At 57.1% G+C, this 17,657-nt stretch overlaps 4 protein-coding genes across 4 annotated transcripts; all 4 read left to right on the top strand.

The window, feature by feature from the left end:
• Positions 1–2,120: 2,120 nt before the first annotated feature.
• LOC306951134 (C-signal-like) lies at positions 2,121–4,557 on the top strand (the record flags this gene model as incomplete). Its single annotated transcript, XM_079541564.1, has 6 exons — positions 2,121–2,267; positions 2,539–2,590; positions 2,751–2,938; positions 3,576–3,734; positions 4,004–4,123; positions 4,444–4,557. 6 exons carry the CDS (start codon positions 2,121–2,123, stop codon positions 4,555–4,557), a joined length of 780 nt encoding a protein of 259 aa, XP_079397690.1.
• A 2,320-nt stretch (positions 4,558–6,877) lies between these two features.
• On the top strand, positions 6,878–9,144 carry LOC306951137 (C-signal-like; the record flags this gene model as incomplete). The annotated part of the gene is made up of 6 exons (XM_079541567.1): positions 6,878–7,024; positions 7,296–7,347; positions 7,508–7,695; positions 8,346–8,504; positions 8,675–8,794; positions 9,031–9,144. 6 exons carry the CDS (start codon positions 6,878–6,880, stop codon positions 9,142–9,144), a joined length of 780 nt encoding a protein of 259 aa, XP_079397693.1.
• A 1,781-nt stretch (positions 9,145–10,925) lies between these two features.
• Positions 10,926–13,192, top strand: LOC306951143 (C-signal-like; the record flags this gene model as incomplete). The annotated part of the gene is given in 7 exon segments (XM_079541575.1): positions 10,926–11,063; positions 11,067–11,072; positions 11,344–11,395; positions 11,556–11,743; positions 12,394–12,552; positions 12,723–12,842; positions 13,079–13,192. Coding segments are annotated over 7 exon segments (777 nt in total).
• A 1,782-nt stretch (positions 13,193–14,974) lies between these two features.
• LOC306951135 (C-signal-like) lies at positions 14,975–17,238 on the top strand (the record flags this gene model as incomplete). Its single annotated transcript, XM_079541565.1, has 6 exons — positions 14,975–15,121; positions 15,393–15,444; positions 15,605–15,792; positions 16,440–16,598; positions 16,769–16,888; positions 17,125–17,238. The coding sequence occupies 6 exons, from the start codon at positions 14,975–14,977 to the stop codon at positions 17,236–17,238; spliced, it is 780 nt and encodes a 259-aa protein (XP_079397691.1).
• Between the last annotated feature and the right edge of the window lie 419 nt (positions 17,239–17,657).

Raw genomic sequence — 17,657 nt, 5'->3', positions numbered from 1 at the left:
GTCCGTGGGTTGGAACTGGCGGGACTCCGCACCACCATCAAGGCTGGAGAACAACTCAGGGCACTGGTGGAGCTGAGCTCCTGAACCTGCTGGGGCAGCCCAAGGTGAGAGCAGGGAGCTGGACGTCTGGTGACTTGGTCCGCTTAGACTGTGTCCCTACCTGGGGGGGTCTCAGTCTCCCCTGGGGCAATCTTATCAGTCTGCACTGTCCTCAGCCACTGATAGAGATTATAATATCATTATTATCTTATTTGATCTTCCTTCTGGGTTGTCCTTGTTCCTCACTGTCCCCTCCTGGGGTGGCTTCGTCACAGGTGCTAACCTGCACTCAGCTGGCACCTCCCCAGTTATGCAGTGCTGCTGGCAAATTGCAGACTGCCTTGGTGAGCACTTGCACCGTCTCTGTTGGCTGTATCTCATAGGCCACACAGACTTACGAATCTTCAAAACAAGTTTGAGGTCACTTCCAGTTTCCCACTGAGCCCAAGGGCTGCGTCTCACTCCCTGTCGCCCCCTTACAACTCAGGGGTCTGGGTACCCTCAGAACAACTGGTCTTTCTAATAGAGACTGAAGCAGAAAAGGCACGAAGCACGTCAGCATCCTCCCCATCTGGGCCCCAGGCACAGAAGAGCTGGAGCTGGACACAGATTGGCATCGTAAAGCCAATAGCCTTGATGAAAAGCAGCACCTTTACTACTGCTTTCACAGCAGAGTGAACATAATGGAGATGACTGTGCCATGCCCCTGCTCCTCAGCCTGACAAACAAAGGGATATTTCCCAAGGTTTCTGTAGTGACTTTGCAATTGCCCTTTGTGCACGTATGTAGATGGGTGTGAACACTGAGCTTTCAGCCACAGAGAGTTTGGAAGGTGCAATCATGCCCCAACTCCTGACAGAAAGTTTCTCTATGTGACATACGGCTGTCAGAGGGCCTGTGGGACAGGATACACCAATGGCCTTTCACCACACTGAAAAATACTCCTTCTGTTCATCTTAAAGCTCAGACCGTGCAAGAACGTTCCACCCCTCTACAGCGGAGCCTTGGGGACAGCAGCTTGTGACAAGACTCCACTGCCACCCCAGCAAGGCTGACTGTTCTCTTCTAGGTGTGTTCATGCCAGGCTGGACTATGACCCCTGCTAAAAGAATGCTTGTTTAGGATTTTATAATCCAGTGTGAGGCCCCTGAGCAAAGTCAACAGTGTACCATTACAGCTCCAAAACAATGGAAAGGTTCAAAACCAACATGACACAGCAGAAACAGGAGAGATAAAAGAGCTGGTTTTGGCTTTATCTGGTTCTGAGGCACGCTGAACTTTTCTATCACACTGTGGAAAACCATGGAAGACAATTCTGCGAAAGCGCAGTGCATTCTTTTGCACACTCCTGGGCACAGCAAGGCTTTGGAGCAGTTCTGGCAGCCTGGATGGGGGGAACATGCTCTGCTGGACTCTACCGCCAAGACAACGCAATGGGAGAAGCCAATATACCTGCACTGTTCAGTGACTACAGCACTGCTCATCAGCCCGTCAGCCTGTGCCCCCGCCTTTGGACTCAGTGCTCCAAAGAACAACTCTGCCAACGGAAACACTGGACATGGGGCATTTGCTTGGAAGAAAGGAGAGCAGAGAACACCAACTTGTGGCCATCTGAGCAACAATCTGACTGCGACAGACAGGGAAAGGGGAAGAGATCACCTCAGACTGGTTGATGCATGGCTGCGATCTGCTACACCCATCTGGCTTGAGATGCAGGTGCAGCAGCTCAGTGGAAGTCCTGCAGACCCACGGGGCATCGTGTCTCCTTCCCACTTGCTGCTTCCACTGTCCGCACACAGCAAGGCTTCTCCTGGCCAGGGCTGCTGCTGGCTTCTGATTTAGGGGGTCAGGAATCACCAGACAGCCAAATTGTCCTTAAAAAACAAACAGACTTTTGTCCTTTAGTAAGGCTGGTTCCCAGCCAGGAGCTTTTCCCTGGACAGTTCAGACCAGGTGAGATTATACCCAGAGCTGAGGGTTTGTGCAAGCTCTGAGTGGGTGGGGTGTAAATCCAGCAAGCTATAAGAAGCATTTGGGCACTGAGCAAACAACGTGCGCTGAGCAGGAGCAGGAGAAGCAACATGGGAGAGCTGCGTGTCCGCTCCGTTCTGGTGACTGGGGCCAACCGGGGAATCGGCCTGGGCTTTGTCCAGCACCTGCTGGCATTGCCAAACCCACCTGAGTGGGTCTTTGCAGGCTGCCGGGACCCCAAGGGACAGCGAGCGCAGGTGAGGCTGGAGCGGAGGTGGGGGACAGCAGGGCTGCTGCAGGAGTGGGGATGAGGGAGGGTCTCCACCAGGGAGCTGCAGCCCCGGCCCCAGGGACACGAGAGGCAGAGTGTGATGGCCATGGGATGAGGTGTGCATGGGGTGCCCTGGGATCAAGAAGGGAGCTGCTGCCACTGCCTGGCACCGTGTGCCCCAGGGCTGGAGGCAAAGGGCTGCGTTGGCTGAGCAGCTCAGAGTGCGACACAAGGCTCACATCAGCTGTCTTCTACAGGAGCTGCAGAAGTTGGCCTCCAAGCACCCCAACCTGGTCATCGTCCCGCTCGGTAGGTGACACAGCTGGAGCACAAGGCTGCCTCCCTGGGCTCCCTGCTCTGCCAGCACGGCGTCCTCCCCCATCCCTGGTGCAGGGCTCTGTCCCAGCACTGTGCCTGCTGGCAGACACCGAGGGCAGCGGGCGCTCACCTCCCCACCTCGCCTCTGCAGAAGTCACCGATCCCGCCAGCATCAAGGCGGCCGCAGCCAGCGTCGGGGAGCGCCTCAAGGGCTCGGGGCTGAACCTCCTCATCAACAACGCTGGGATTGCAAAGATACATTCAATTGACAGTGAAACACTGAAGGACATGGCTGAGGTGTACACCACCAACACCATTGCACCTCTGCTGCTCAGCCAGGTAATGTGCTCACCCACAGCGCCAGGAACGTCCCTGTACTGCATCCCTGAGATCTTTCACGGAGGAAAGAAGGGGCCATTGGGATTGGACCCTCCTCTATTTTCCACCTTCACTTCACCTTTGTGTCCAGACCAGTGTTCTTTAGGTCTCAGTCTGGTCTCTTGCTGTCTGAAGGCTGTGCTCAGAGCTTCCACGTTTTTCAGACTTGACTGAGACCAGGCAGCAAGCAGAAGACCTTGGCACTTTGGAGCCTAGGGCCACTTAGTGCAAAATGATAACAGCCCAGGCCTGCGAGCCCATGCCAGAGAGCAAAGTATCATGATTTGAGCCTGAAGAACAAGAATTTGCTCTCTGACTTTGTTCAGCGCTGGAGGGTGGCTGGGCGTTGCATGGGCTGATCACAGAGGTTGTCCGGTGTCCCTCACTGGAGATCCCCAGAAGCCCCTGAACAAGGTCTTGGGCAATAGGCTCTGGGTGGCTCTGCTTGAGTGCGGGTGGCTGCACCAGGGGATCTACAGAGATATCTGCCAATAACAACTGCTCTCTGATTCTCTGGTTCTGATGCACCACATATGGAAGGAAATATGCTCTTCCAGTGAGCCTCCTCTGTGCATGCTGCTCCTTCCCTTCCCCACAGGCGTTCCTGCCTCTGCTGAAGAAGGCAGCCCAGGGCAGCACGGGCTCGGGGATGAGCTGCAGCAAGGCAGCCATCGTCAACATTTCCAGCATTGGGGGTTCCATCAAAGAAATGTTTTCATGGGACATTACAAACTGCGTGTCTTACCGGTGCAGCAAGGTATGTGTTGGATATGAGCCCAAACTTCTCAGCAAATGACTGCATAATCCCTCCAGTGTCATCTCTGTCAGTCTCTTGCACCTCTGTCCACTGTGACAGAGCTTCAGTCAGTCACTGGCCTCCTCTCACTTCACATTCCTGTTACTGGTCCCAAGCCGCACTGCAGAGGACCATGCTGGGACGGATCTGCAAACCCTGGCCATGGGATCTGCACGTGTCCCCATGCTGCACCTTCTCATCCCCACCTGATCCCTGTGCTGTCTCCACAGGCTGCTCTCAACATGCTCACCAGGTGCCAGTCCATGGGGTACCGGGAACACGGCATCCTCTGCATCGCTTTCCATCCTGGCTGGGTGCAGACAGACATGGGGAGCTCAGCTGGACACACGGTAGGAGCTTCCCCACGTTGGGTCCATCCACAGCCTGTGCTGGTCTCCCACGGAGGCTGCTGTCTCCCGGAGCCCTGCACCAAGACCCCCTCAGGGGGCTGCTCCGTCAGCACCATGGCAGCTCTCCCTGCCCTGGGACCCCTGCGCAGCGCCAGCCCCGGCTCCTGGCAGCCCCGCCGCCCGCCTTCCCAGCTCTCACCCTCCTCCCAGGGCTCTGCTTCCCCCTCAGCCCGGCCGCTGCCTTCCCGCAGCCGGGCTCCAGGGCACAGCCTGGGCAGCCCTTGGGCACACACGCCTGCGTTTCTCCCTCTGCCCTGCAGCCCCCCGTGACGGTGGACGCGAGCGTAGGAGGGATGCTGAAGGTGCTCTCCAAGCTCTCCGAGAAGGACAGCGGGTCCTTCCTGGACTGGGAAGGGAACGTTGTGGCCTGGTGAGGTGCTGGCCCGGCCTCGTGCCTGGATCCTGGCAGTGGCCCCTCTGCTGCTGCCTTCCCCCTCAATAAAACCATATCTGACAACAGCAAGGCTGCTGACTGTCTGTGACCACAACAGTTCTGATGCACACTGACAGCCCATACAGGGCAGCCCCTTCCCACACGCTCCCACTTCTCACCCATGAGCATCAGAACAGACTGCTCCCAGCCACAGCCGCTGACAGATGTCCCCTCCAGTGACAGCTGTCACTGCTGGAAATGTCCGTCCCTGGAGTCAAGGGCTTTGGGCCACTGTCCATCTTCATGAGGTGGGCTGCCCAGGGCTGGGGAAGCACGAGTGCAGTGGGAGCACAGGATGCGTCCAGGAAGGGCTCCCCATGAGGGAACAGGTGGTTGGGGACACGGAGTAAGGCAGAGATGGAGTGAAGGGCTGTGCGTCACCACGCATAGGCTGGGAAACAGGAAGAAGATGCTGCCCGTAGCCATGGGCGGGCAGGGGCTGCTGGGTGCTTCTGGGCAAGAGGGAGATATTTTCCAGTAAGAAGGGCTGTGGAGGTGGGAAATGGGGCTTTGCTCTGCAGAAAGCAAGAGCTGGCCATCTGAGTGCTTGCACTTCAAGTACCGTGAACGAGATGGGTGTCCTAGGGCAGGTGGAGGGTCCCCTGATCCACCCTCCATGGGCAAACATCAGCAAATCATCCCCTGCCCCCTCACCTTGCTGACACAGTATGGCAGTATGCGGGCTTCCAGCACCCGTGGCACCACCCAATGCAGGCCGCTTTGGCAGTCACATCGATTTCTACAGCGCAGCCCCTGCGTCCCTATGTCCTTCACTGCCTAGGAATCAGAGACAAGGAGGAAGTTGGACTCAGGATAAGGGATATGGGAATCACTGTTGTTGGAGAAGACCTTCAAGTTCACAAGTCCAACCTGATTTCAGAACCCCATCGCTAAACTGTGTGCCCAAGAGCCACCTCCACACCTCTCCTTAATATCTCAGGCATGGGGAATCCACCGCTTTCCTGGTCAGGCCGTTGCACTGTTTGACAAAAATTCTCCATGAAGACATTCTTCCCAACGTCCAACAGGAACTTCCTGACACAACTGGCAGCTGCTCCCACTCATGTGCTATTGCTCCGCACCTCACAAAAGAGACCGACACCTCCTCCCTGTTGCACCCTTTCAGGGAGCCGTAGGGAGCTATGAGGTCTCACCTCAGTCTCCTCTTCTCCAAACCAAACAAGCCCCATGCCCTCGGTGTCTCCTCACAACTCCTGCATCTGCTGCACTGCCCTTCTCTGCACTCACTCCGGCAACTCAAGATCCTTCTGGCAGTCAGGGGCCCAAAACTGAGCCCAGCATTGGAGATGCAGTCTCACCAGTGCCACATGCAATGCGACGGGCACTTCCTTAGTCCTCTTGGCCAGACTATTTCCAGTGCAGGTCAGGAAGCCGTTGGCCTTCTTGCCCATCTGAGCACATTCTGCCTCATGTTCAGCCACCTGTCAACCAGCACATCCAGGTTCTCCTCTACCAGGCACCTTCCAGCCGCTCTTCCCCGACCACATAACACTGCACGGGGTTGTTGTGATCCAGGTGCAAGACGTGGCACCCATCCTTGTGGAATGTCTTGCAATTGGAGAAGGTGTAAAATTACTAAAATCCAGTCTACCACCATCCACAGCCTTTCCTTTGTCTACTAAGCGGGTTATCTTGTCACAGAACAAGACTGGGTTCAGTCAGGCAGGACCCAACCCCATAAAAAGACACTGGAAGACTGTTGATCATTTGATGGTCCCCTGTGTGCCATATGATGGCACTCAGGATGATCTGCTCCATAACGTTCCCTGCTTCCAAGATCAGGACGATGCTCTATGAGCTACACTTGATGGAACAAGCTATCTCACTCTCACATTTCCTCACTCAGGTCTATAATTGTCCAGGATGGGTTTGCACAAACACATCCCTATCCCTTTTTAGGTCAGATGTGTCCCTGCACAGTCTTGATGCCTTTCTCACTTTCTTCATATATCCCACGAGGCACAGCAAAAAGGCCTCGACCAGACACCCTGAAGGAGCACACACCTTCCATATACCTTATCAGAACAGTTTACCATAAAAAGCAAAGTCATTTCTGCCCGTTGCAAGGCTGGCTCCCAGCCAGGAGCTTTTCCCTGGACAGGTCAAAGAGCTGGAGATACTGAATACAGAACCGAAGGTGTGCGCAGCTCTGTGTGGGTGGGGTGGAAGTTCAGCAACCTATAAGAAGCATTTGGGCACTGAGCAAACAACGTGCGCTGAGCAGAAGCAGGAGAAGCAACATGGGAGAGCTGCGTGTCCGCTCCGCCCTGGTGACTGGGGCCAACCGGGGAATCGGCCTGGGCTTTGTCCAGCACCTGCTGGCATTGCCAAACCCACCTGAGTGGGTCTTTGCAGGCTGCCGGGACCCCAAGGGACAGCGAGCGCAGGTGAGGCTGGAGCTGAGGAGGGGGACAGCAGGGCTGCTGCAGGAGGGGGGATGAGGGAGGGTCTCCACCAGGGAGCTGCAGCCCCGGCCAAAGGGACATGAGAGACAGAGTGTGATGGCCATGGGATGAGGTGTGCATGCGGTGCCCTGGGATCAAGAAGGGAGCTGCTGCCACTGCCTGGCACCGTGTGCCCCAGGGCTGGAGGCAAAGGGCTGCGTTGGCTGAGCAGCTCAGAGTGCGACACAAGGCTCACATCAGCTGTCTTCTACAGGAGCTGCAGAAGTTGGCCTCCAAGCACCCCAACCTGGTCATCGTCCCGCTCGGTAGGTGACACAGCTGGAGCACAAGGCTGCCTCCCTGGGCTCCCTGCTCTGCCAGCACGGCGTCCTCCCCCATCCCTGGTGCAGGGCTCTGTCCCAGCACTGTGCCTGCTGGCAGACACCGAGGGCAGCGGGCGCTCACCTCCCCACCTCGCCTCTGCAGAAGTCACCGATCCCGCCAGCATCAAGGCGGCCGCAGCCAGCGTCGGGGAGCGCCTCAAGGGCTCGGGGCTGAACCTCCTCATCAACAACGCTGGGATCTTAAAGGGAAACACGCTTGACAATGAAACACTGAAGGACATGGCTGAGGTGTACAAGACCAACACCATCGCACCTCTGCTGCTCAGCCAGGTAATGTGCTCACCCACAGCGCCAGGAACGTCCCTGTACTGCATCCCTGAGGTCCTCAATGCAGGAAGGATGGGGCCCGTGGGACAGAGCCCTCCTCTACTCTCTCCCTGCTGAGTTCCTGCCCTGGTGTCAGGTCCTGCACATTTCAGGTCCCACTCAGGTCCCTTGCTCTCAGGAGTAGGTGTTCAAATCAGTGCAGAATGGGCTGAGCACAAGATGCCCATTCCGGTTGGGACCAGGAGGCAGGCTGAAGCATTTGGCACTCTGGAGCCTGGGGCCACAAGATAAGAGAAGAGTGCAGAGGTACAGGGCATGCCAGAGAGCAGAGTATCATGATCTGAGCCAGGAGAAGAAGAACTTGCACTCTGCCTTTCTTCTGAGCACTGATGGGTGGCTGATTGCTGACACCGGCTGATTGCTGGTACTGTCCAATGTCCCTCCTTGGAGATGCTCAGAAGTCCCCTGGACGTGGTCGTGGGCAATGGGCTCTTGGTGACTCTGCTTGTGTACGGGAGGTTGCACCAAATGATCCACAGAGATATCTGCAAATAACTGTTCTATGTATCTGTTGCCCTGATATGACCTGCTATGGAAGGAAAAGTGCCCTCTCAATGAGTCTCTTCAGTGCATACTTCTTCCCCTCCCCACAGGCATTCCTGCCACTGCTAAGGAAGGCAGCCCAGGAGAGCCCAGGCTCAGGAATGAGCTGCAGCAAGGCAGCCATTGTCAACCTTTCCAGCATTGGGGGTTCAATCAAAGAAGTCTATTTATGGGAAGCCATACAAGGTGTCTGTTACCGCTGCAGCAAGGTATGTGCTATGATCATTTTCCTCTCTGTTAATGACTTCAGCACCCCTCGAGTAAATCATCTCTGAAAGTGTCTGCATCTCTCTGCTGTTGCTGAGGTGCTGACTTTTCATACCCCTCTCTCACAGCACATTGCCCCAGTTCCCACCTGATCCCCGTGCTGTCTCCACAGGCTGCCCAGAACATGCTCACCAGGTGCCAGTCCATGGGGTACTGCGAACACGGCATCCTTTGCGTTGCTCTCCATCCCGGATGGGTGCAAACAGACATGGGGAGTGAAGCTGGAGCCACGGTAGGAGCTTCCCCACGTTGGGTCCAACCACAGCCTGTGCTGTGCTGCCCTGGACCCCTGTGCAGCGCCAGCCCCGGCTCCTGGCAGCCCCGCCGCCCGCCTTCCCAGCTCTCACCCTCCTCCCAGGGCTCTGCTTCCCCCTCAGCCCGGCCGCTGCCTTCCCGCAGCCGGGCTCCAGGGCACAGCCTGGGCAGCCCTTGGGCACACACGCCTGCGTTTCTCCCTCTGCCCTGCAGCCCCCCGTGACGGTGGACGCGAGCGTAGGAGGGATGCTGAAGGTGCTCTCCAAGCTCTCCGAGAAGGACAGCGGGTCCTACCTGGACTGGGAAGGGAACGTTGTGGCCTGGTGAGGTGCTGGCCCGGCCTCGTGCCTGGATCCTGGCAGTGGCCCCTCTGCTGCTGCCTGATCTCTGCTAAGTCCTCAATAAAACCATATCTGACAACAGCAAGGCTGCTGACTGTCTGTGAACACAACAGGCTCTGTGGAACTCCATGGAGAGCAGCCACGTCCCAGCTGTGTTCCATTCCTCATCTTTGTGCATCACTATCCTCTGCTCCCAGTCACAACCACTTCCAGGTGTCCCCACAAGTGACAGATGTCACTGCTGGAAATGCCCCTTCAGGGAGTGAATGGAATTGGCATCAGACTCTGTCTTCAAGGCCGTGGGCAGCCCAGGCCGGAAGGGCCAGGCTCTGACCAACACGGCCACCTCATAAGGGCCCAGGCAGTCAGGGAAACAAAGCAGAGAGCAGTCACTGCAGGCAGAGTTGGGGTGCAAGGTGCTGCATGCCGGGGCTGGGAATGGGTGTACAATCATTGAACGTACTGATGTCAGAAGTATGAAATATCAGAGAGTTCGGCTAAGCAGGTTATTACACAAAAGAAAAAACAGATAGAGTCCGTCACCTTGTCCCGGGCTCACTGTAAAACATCAAAGCAGGGATCTCCAGAAAGAAAACCTTCCCCATTGGTAGTCAGCTCTTAAATGGCTCTGGGAGAGGTGCAGCCAGGCTCCACCCCTTCCAGTAGCACAGGTGAATGCCTTCACCTGTGCTCCCAGCAGTGACTCATTGCTCGCCTCAGGTGATCAATCAGAGGTTCAGGCATGATTCAGCAATTCCCATACACTGTGGAGTGCTGCCTATGTCCCTGGGTGGGTGCTGGTGACATGGGGGCTCAGCTGGCGTCCCCTGGGCAAGCAGTTGCCTTCCCAGTGGAGGAACGTGCCAGAGGTCCCTTGTGGACGGCTGTCTCCTTCACCAGGCTGCCCAGAGCCACAGCGACGTCCGGCACGCTCTGCTCCACCATCGCGTGTGTCTGCTGAACGGGACAAGGACCTGAATGACCGCTGTGGCCCAGGGTGGGCAGAGAGCTGAGTTGACCAACCAGGACGGAGTTTTGACTCAGGGTATGGAAGGTTTTGACCTTCAAGTTCACAAGTCCAGCCTGAGTTACCAAATCCCATCACTAAACTGCGTCCCCAAGTGTCCCATTCACACATCTCCTTCATAACTCAGTGATGGGGAATCCACCGCTTTCCTGGTCAGCCCATTCCAATGTTTGACAACCCTCTCAACACAGCATGAGTCCGCCAACACAAATACCAGTGCTGGGCCATTTGCTTGCAAGAAAGGAAAGCAGAAAACACCAACTTGTGGCCATCTGAGCAACAATCTGACTGCGACAGACAGGGAAAGGGGAAGAGATCACCTCAGACTGGTTGATGCATGGCTGCGATCTGCTACACCCATCTGGCTTGTGATGCAGGTGCAGCAGCTCAGTGGAAGTCCTGCAGACCCACGGGGCATCGTGTCTCCTTCCCACTTGCTGCTTCCACTGTCCGCACACAGCAAGGCTTCTCCTGGCCAGGGCTGCAGCTGGCTTCTGATTTAGGGGGTCAGGCATCACCAGACAGCCAACTATAATTAAAATGCAAAGAGCCATTTGTCACTTGGATAGGCTGGCTCCCAGCTGGCAACTTCATCCTGGACCGTACAAAGAACGTGATAAGTTGTCCCACAGCCAACAGTTTGCGCAAGCCCTGTGTGGGTGGGGTGGAAGTTCAGAATGCTATAAGAAGCATCAGGGTGCTGAACAAATGTGAGCAGGAGCAGAAGCAGGAGAAGCAACATGGGAGAGCTGCGTGTCCGCTCCGCTCTGGTGACTGGGGCCAACCGGGGAATCGGCCTGGGCTTTGTCCAGCACCTGCTGGCATTGCCAAACCCACCTGAGTGGGTCTTTGCAACTTGTCGCGACCCCAAGGGACAGTGAGCGCAGGTGAGGCTGGAGCTGAGGAGGGGGACAGCAGGGCTGCTGCAGGAGGGGGGATGAGGGAGGGTCTCCACCAGGGAGCTGCAGCCCCGGCCCCAGGGACACGAGAGGCAGAGTGTGATGGCCATGGGATGGGGTGTGCATGGGGTGCCCTGGGATCAAGAAGGGAGCTGCTGCCACTGCCTGGCACCGTGTGCCCCAGGGCTGGAGGCAAAGGGCTGCGTTGGCTGAGCAGCTCAGAGTGCGACACAAGGCTCACATCAGCTGTCTTCTACAGGAGCTGCAGAAGTTGGCCTCCAAGCACCCCAACCTGGTCATCGTCCCGCTCGGTAGGTGACACAGCTGGAGCACAAGGCTGCCTCCCTGGGCTCCCTGCTCTGCCAGCACGGCGTCCTCCCCCATCCCTGGTGCAGGGCTCTGTCCCAGCACTGTGCCTGCTGGCAGACACCGAGGGCAGCGGGCGCTCACCTCCCCACCTCGCCTCTGCAGAAGTCACCGATCCCGCCAGCATCAAGGCGGCCGCAGCCAGCGTCGGGGAGCGCCTCAAGGGCTCGGGGCTGAACCTCCTCATCAACAACGCTGGGATCTTAAAGGGAAACACGCTTGACAATGAAACACTGAAGGACATGGCTGAGGTGTACAAGACCAACACCATCGCACCTCTGCTGCTCAGCCAGGTAATGTGCTCACCCACAGCGCCAGGAACGTCCCTGTACTGCATCCCTGAGGTCCTCAATGCAGGAAGGATGGGGCCCGTGGGACAGAGCCCTCCTCTACTCTCTCCCTGCTGAGTTCCTGCCCTGGTGTCAGGTCCTGCACATTTCAGGTCCCACTCAGGTCCCTTGCTCTCAGGAGTAGGTGTTCAAATCAGTGCAGAATGGGCTGAGCACAAGATGCCCATTCCGGTTGGGACCAGGAGGCAGGCTGAAGCATTTGGCACTCTGGAGCCTGGGGCCACAAGATAAGAGAAGAGTGCAGAGGTACAGGGCATGCCAGAGAGCAGAGTATCATGATCTGAGCCAGGAGAAGAAGAACTTGCACTCTGCCTTTCTTCTGAGCACTGATGGGTGGCTGATTGCTGACACCGGCTGATTGCTGGTACTGTCCAATGTCCCTCCTTGGAGATGCTCAGAAGTCCCCTGGACGTGGTCGTGGGCAATGGGCTCTTGGTGACTCTGCTTGTGTACGGGAGGTTGCACCAAATGATCCACAGAGATATCTGCAAATAACTGTTCTATGTATCTGTTGCCCTGATATGACCTGCTATGGAAGGAAAAGTGCCCTCTCAATGAGTCTCTTCAGTGCATACTTCTTCCCCTCCCCACAGGCATTCCTGCCACTGCTAAGGAAGGCAGCCCAGGAGAGCCCAGGCTCAGGAATGAGCTGCAGCAAGGCAGCCATTGTCAACCTTTCCAGCATTGGGGGTTCAATCAAAGAAGTCTATTTATGGGAAGCCATACAAGGTGTCTGTTACCGCTGCAGCAAGGTATGTGCTATGATCATTTTCCTCTCTGTTAATGACTTCAGCACCCCTCGAGTAAATCATCTCTGAAAGTGTCTGCATCTCTCTGCTGTTGCTGAGGTGCTGACTTTTCATACCCCTCTCTCACAGCACATTGCCCCAGTTCCCACCTGATCCCCGTGCTGTCTCCACAGGCTGCCCAGAACATGCTCACCAGGTGCCAGTCCATGGGGTACTGCGAACACGGCATCCTTTGCGTTGCTCTCCATCCCGGATGGGTGCAAACAGACATGGGGAGTGAAGCTGGAGCCACGGTAGGAGCTTCCCCACGTTGGGTCCAACCACAGCCTGTGCTGTGCTGCCCTGGACCCCTGTGCAGCGCCAGCCCCGGCTCCTGGCAGCCCCGCCGCCCGCCTTCCCAGCTCTCACCCTCCTCCCAGGGCTCTGCTTCCCCCTCAGCCCGGCCGCTGCCTTCCCGCAGCCGGGCTCCAGGGCACAGCCTGGGCAGCCCTTGGGCACACACGCCTGCGTTTCTCCCTCTGCCCTGCAGCCCCCCGTGACGGTGGACGCGAGCGTAGGAGGGATGCTGAAGGTGCTCTCCAAGCTCTCCGAGAAGGACAGCGGGTCCTACCTGGACTGGGAAGGGAACGTTGTGGCCTGGTGAGGTGCTGGCCCGGCCTCGTGCCTGGATCCTGGCAGTGGCCCCTCTGCTGCTGCCTGATCTCTGCTAAGTCCTCAATAAAACCATATCTGACAACAGCAAGGCTGCTGACTGTCTGTGAACACAACAGGCTCTGTGGAACTCCATGGAGAGCAGCCACGTCCCAGCTGTGTTCCATTCCTCATCTTTGTGCATCACTATCCTCTGCTCCCAGTCACAACCACTTCCAGGTGTCCCCACAAGTGACAGATGTCACTGCTGGAAATGCCCCTTCAGGGAGTGAATGGAATTGGCATCAGACTCTGTCTTCAAGGCCGTGGGCAGCCCAGGCCGGAAGGGCCAGGCTCTGACCAACACGGCCACCTCATAAGGGCCCAGGCAGTCAGGGAAACAAAGCAGAGAGCAGTCACTGCAGGCAGAGTTGGGGTGCAAGGTGCTGCATGCCGGGGCTGGGAATGGGTGTACAATCATTGAACGTACTGATGTCAGAAGTATGAAATATCAGAGAGTTCGGCTAAGCAGGTTATTACACAAAAGAAAAAACAGATAGAGTCCGTCACCTTGTCCCGGGCTCACTGTAAAACATCAAAGCAGGGATCTCCAGAAAGAAAACCTTCCCCATTGGTAGTCAGCTCTTAAATGGCTCTGGGAGAGGTGCAGCCAGGCTCCACCCCTTCCAGTAGCACAGGTGAATGCCTTCACCTGTGCTCCCAGCAGTGACTCATTGCTCGCCTCAGGTGATCAATCAGAGGTTCAGGCATGATTCAGCAATTCCCATACACTGTGGAGTGCTGCCTATGTCCCTGGGTGGGTGCTGGTGACATGGGGGCTCAGCTGGCGTCCCCTGGGCAAGCAGTTGCCTTCCCAGTGGAGGAACGTGCCAGAGGTCCCTTGTGGACGGCTGTCTCCTTCACCAGGCTGCCCAGAGCCACAGCGACGTCCGGCACGCTCTGCTCCACCATCGCGTGTGTCTGCTGAACGGGACAAGGACCTGAATGACCGCTGTGGCCCAGGGTGGGCAGAGAGCTGAGTTGACCAACCAGGACGGAGTTTTGACTCAGGGTATGGAAGGTTTTGACCTTCAAGTTCACAAGTCCAGCCTGAGTTACCAAATCCCATCACTAAACTGCGTCCCCAAGTGTCCCATTCACACATCTCCTTCATAACTCAGTGATGGGGAATCCACCGCTTTCCTGGTCAGCCCATTCCAATGTTTGACAACCCTCTCAACACAGCATGAGTCCGCCAACACAAATACCAGTGCTGGGCCATTTGCTTGCAAGAAAGGAAAGCAGAAAACACCAACTTGTGGCCATCTGAGCAACAATCTGACTGCGACAGACAGGGAAAGGGGAAGAGATCACCTCAGACTGGTTGATGCATGGCTGCGATCTGCTACACCCATCTGGCTTGTGATGCAGGTGCAGCAGCTCAGTGGAAGTCCTGCAGACCCACGGGGCATCGTGTCTCCTTCCCACTTGCTGCTTCCACTGTCCGCACACAGCAAGGCTTCTCCTGGCCAGGGCTGCAGCTGGCTTCTGATTTAGGGGGTCAGGCATCACCAGACAGCCAGACTATAATTAAAATGCAAAGAGCCATTTGTCACTTGGATAGGCTGGCTCCCAGCTGGCAACTTCATCCTGGACTGTACAAAGAACGTGATAAGTTGTCCCACAGCCAACAGTTTGCGCAAGCCCTGTGTGGGTGGGGTGGAAGTTCAGAATGCTATAAGAAGCATTAGGGTGCTGAACAAATGTGAGCAGGAGCAGAAGCAGGAGAAGCAACATGGGAGAGCTGCGTGTCCGCTCCGCTCTGGTGACTGGGGCCAACCGGGGAATCGGCCTGGGCTTTGTCCAGCACCTGCTGGCATTGCCAAACCCACCTGAGTGGGTCTTTGCAACTTGTCGCGACCCCAAGGGACAGCGAGCGCAGGTGAGGCTGGAGCGGAGGTGGGGGACAGCAGGGCTGCTGCAGGAGGGGGGATGTGGGAGGGTCTCCACCAGGGAGCTGCAGCCCCGGCCCCAGGGACATGAGAGGCAGAGTGTGATGGCCATGGGATGGGGTGTGCATGGGGTGCCCTGGGATCAAGAAGGGAGCTGCTGCCACTGCCTGGCACCGTGTGCCCCAGGGCTGGAGGCAAAGGGCTGCGTTGGCTGAGCAGCTCAGAGTGCGACACAAGGCTCACATCAGCTGTCTTCTACAGGAGCTGCAGAAGTTGGCCTCCAAGCACCCCAACCTGGTCATCGTCCCGCTCGGTAGGTGACACAGCTGGAGCACAAGGCTGCCTCCCTGGGCTCCCTGCTCTGCCAGCACGGCGTCCTCCCCCATCCCTGGTGCAGGGCTCTGTCCCAGCACTGTGCCTGCTGGCAGACACCGAGGGCAGCGGGCGCTCACCTCCCCACCTCGCCTCTGCAGAAGTCACCGATCCCGCCAGCATCAAGGCGGCCGCAGCCAGCGTCGGGGAGCGCCTCAAGGGCTCGGGGCTGAACCTCCTCATCAACAACGCTGGGATCTTAAAGGGAAACACGCTTGACAATGAAACACTGAAGGACATGGCTGAGGTGTACAAGACCAACACCATCGCACCTCTGCTGCTCAGCCAGGTAATGTGCTCACCCACAGCGCCAGGAACGTCCCTGTACTGCATCCCTGAGGTCCTCAATGCAGGAAGGATGGGGCCCGTGGGACAGAGCCCTCCTCTACTCTCTCCCTGCTGAGTTCCTGCCCTGGTGTCAGGTCCTGCACATTTCAGGTCCCACTCAGGTCCCTTGCTCTCAGGAGTAGGTGTTCAAATCAGTGCAGAATGGGCTGAGCACAAGATGCCCATTCCGGTTGGGACCAGGAGGCAGGCTGAAGCATTTGGCACTCTGGAGCCTGGGGCCACAAGATAAGAGAAGAGTGCAGAGGTACAGGGCATGCCAGAGAGCAGAGTATCATGATCTGAGCCAGGAGAAGAAGAACTTGCACTCTGCCTTTCTTCTGAGCACTGATGGGTGGCTGATTGCTGACACCGGCTGATTGCTGGTACTGTCCAGTGTCCCTCCTTGGAGATGCTCAAAAGTCCCTGGACGTGGTCTTGGGCAATGGGCTCTTGGTGACTGCTTGTGTACGGGAGGTTGCACCAAATGATCCACAGAGATATCTGCAAATAACTGTTCTATGTTTCAGTTGCCCTGATATGACCTGCTATGGAAGGAAAAGTGCCCTCTCAATGAGTCTCTTCAGTGCATACTTCTTCCCCTCCCCACAGGCATTCCTGCCACTGCTAAGGAAGGCAGCCCAGGAGAGCCCAGGCTCAGGGATGAGCTGCAGCAAGGCAGCCATTGTCAACCTTTCCAGCATTGGGGGTTCAATCAAAGAAGTCTATTTATGGGAAGCCATACAAGGTGTCTGTTACCGCTGCAGCAAGGTATGTGCTATGATCATTTTCCTCTCTGTTAATGACTTCAGCACCCCTCGAGTAAATCATCTCTGAAAGTGTCTGCATCTCTCTGCTGTTGCTGAGGTGCTGACTTTTCATACCCCTCTCTCACAGCACATTGCCCCAGTTCCCACCTGATCCCCGTGCTGTCTCCACAGGCTGCCCAGAACATGCTCACCAGGTGCCAGTCCATGGGGTACTGCGAACACGGCATCCTTTGCGTTGCTCTCCATCCCGGATGGGTGCAAACAGACATGGGGAGTGAAGCTGGAGCCACGGTAGGAGCTTCCCCACGTTGGGTCCAACCACAGCCTGTGCTGTGCTGCCCTGGACCCCTGCGCAGCGCCAGCCCCGGCTCCTGGCAGCCCCGCCGCCCGCCTTCCCAGCTCTCACCCTCCTCCCAGGGCTCTGCTTCCCCCTCAGCCCGGCCGCTGCCTTCCCGCAGCCGGGCTCCAGGGCACAGCCTGGGCAGCCCTTGGGCACACACGCCTGCGTTTCTCCCTCTGCCCTGCAGCCCCCCGTGACGGTGGACGCGAGCGTAGGAGGGATGCTGAAGGTGCTCTCCAAGCTCTCCGAGAAGGACAGCGGGTCCTTCCTGGACTGGGAAGGGAACGTTGTGGCCTGGTGAGGTGCTGGCCCGGCCTCGTGCCTGGATCCTGGCAGTGGCCCCTCTGCTGCTGCCTGATCTCTGCTAAGTCCTCAATAAAACCATATCTGACAACAGCAAGGCTGCTGACTGTCTGTGAACACAACAGGCTCTGTGGAACTCCATGGAGAGCAGCCTCGTCCCAGCTGTGTTCCATTCCTCATCTTTGTGCATCACTATCCTCTGCTCCCAGTCACAACCACTTCCAGGTGTCCCCACAAGTGACAGATGTCACTGCTGGAAATGCCCCTTCAGGGAGTGAATGGAATTGGCATCAGACTCTGTCTTCAAGGCCGTGGGCAGCCCAGGCTGGAAGGGCCAGGCTCTGACCAACACGGCCACCTCATAAGGGCCCAGGCAGTCAGGGAAACAAAGCAGAGAGCAGTCACTGCAGGCAGAGT

Source organism: Tetrao urogallus (genome assembly GCF_951394365.1).
Source record: "Tetrao urogallus genome assembly, chromosome: 12".
Classification (NCBI taxonomy): Eukaryota; Metazoa; Chordata; class Aves; order Galliformes; family Phasianidae; genus Tetrao; species Tetrao urogallus.
Note: the sequence above shows the minus strand (reverse complement) of the source record. Positions and strands in the feature narration are given on the sequence as shown.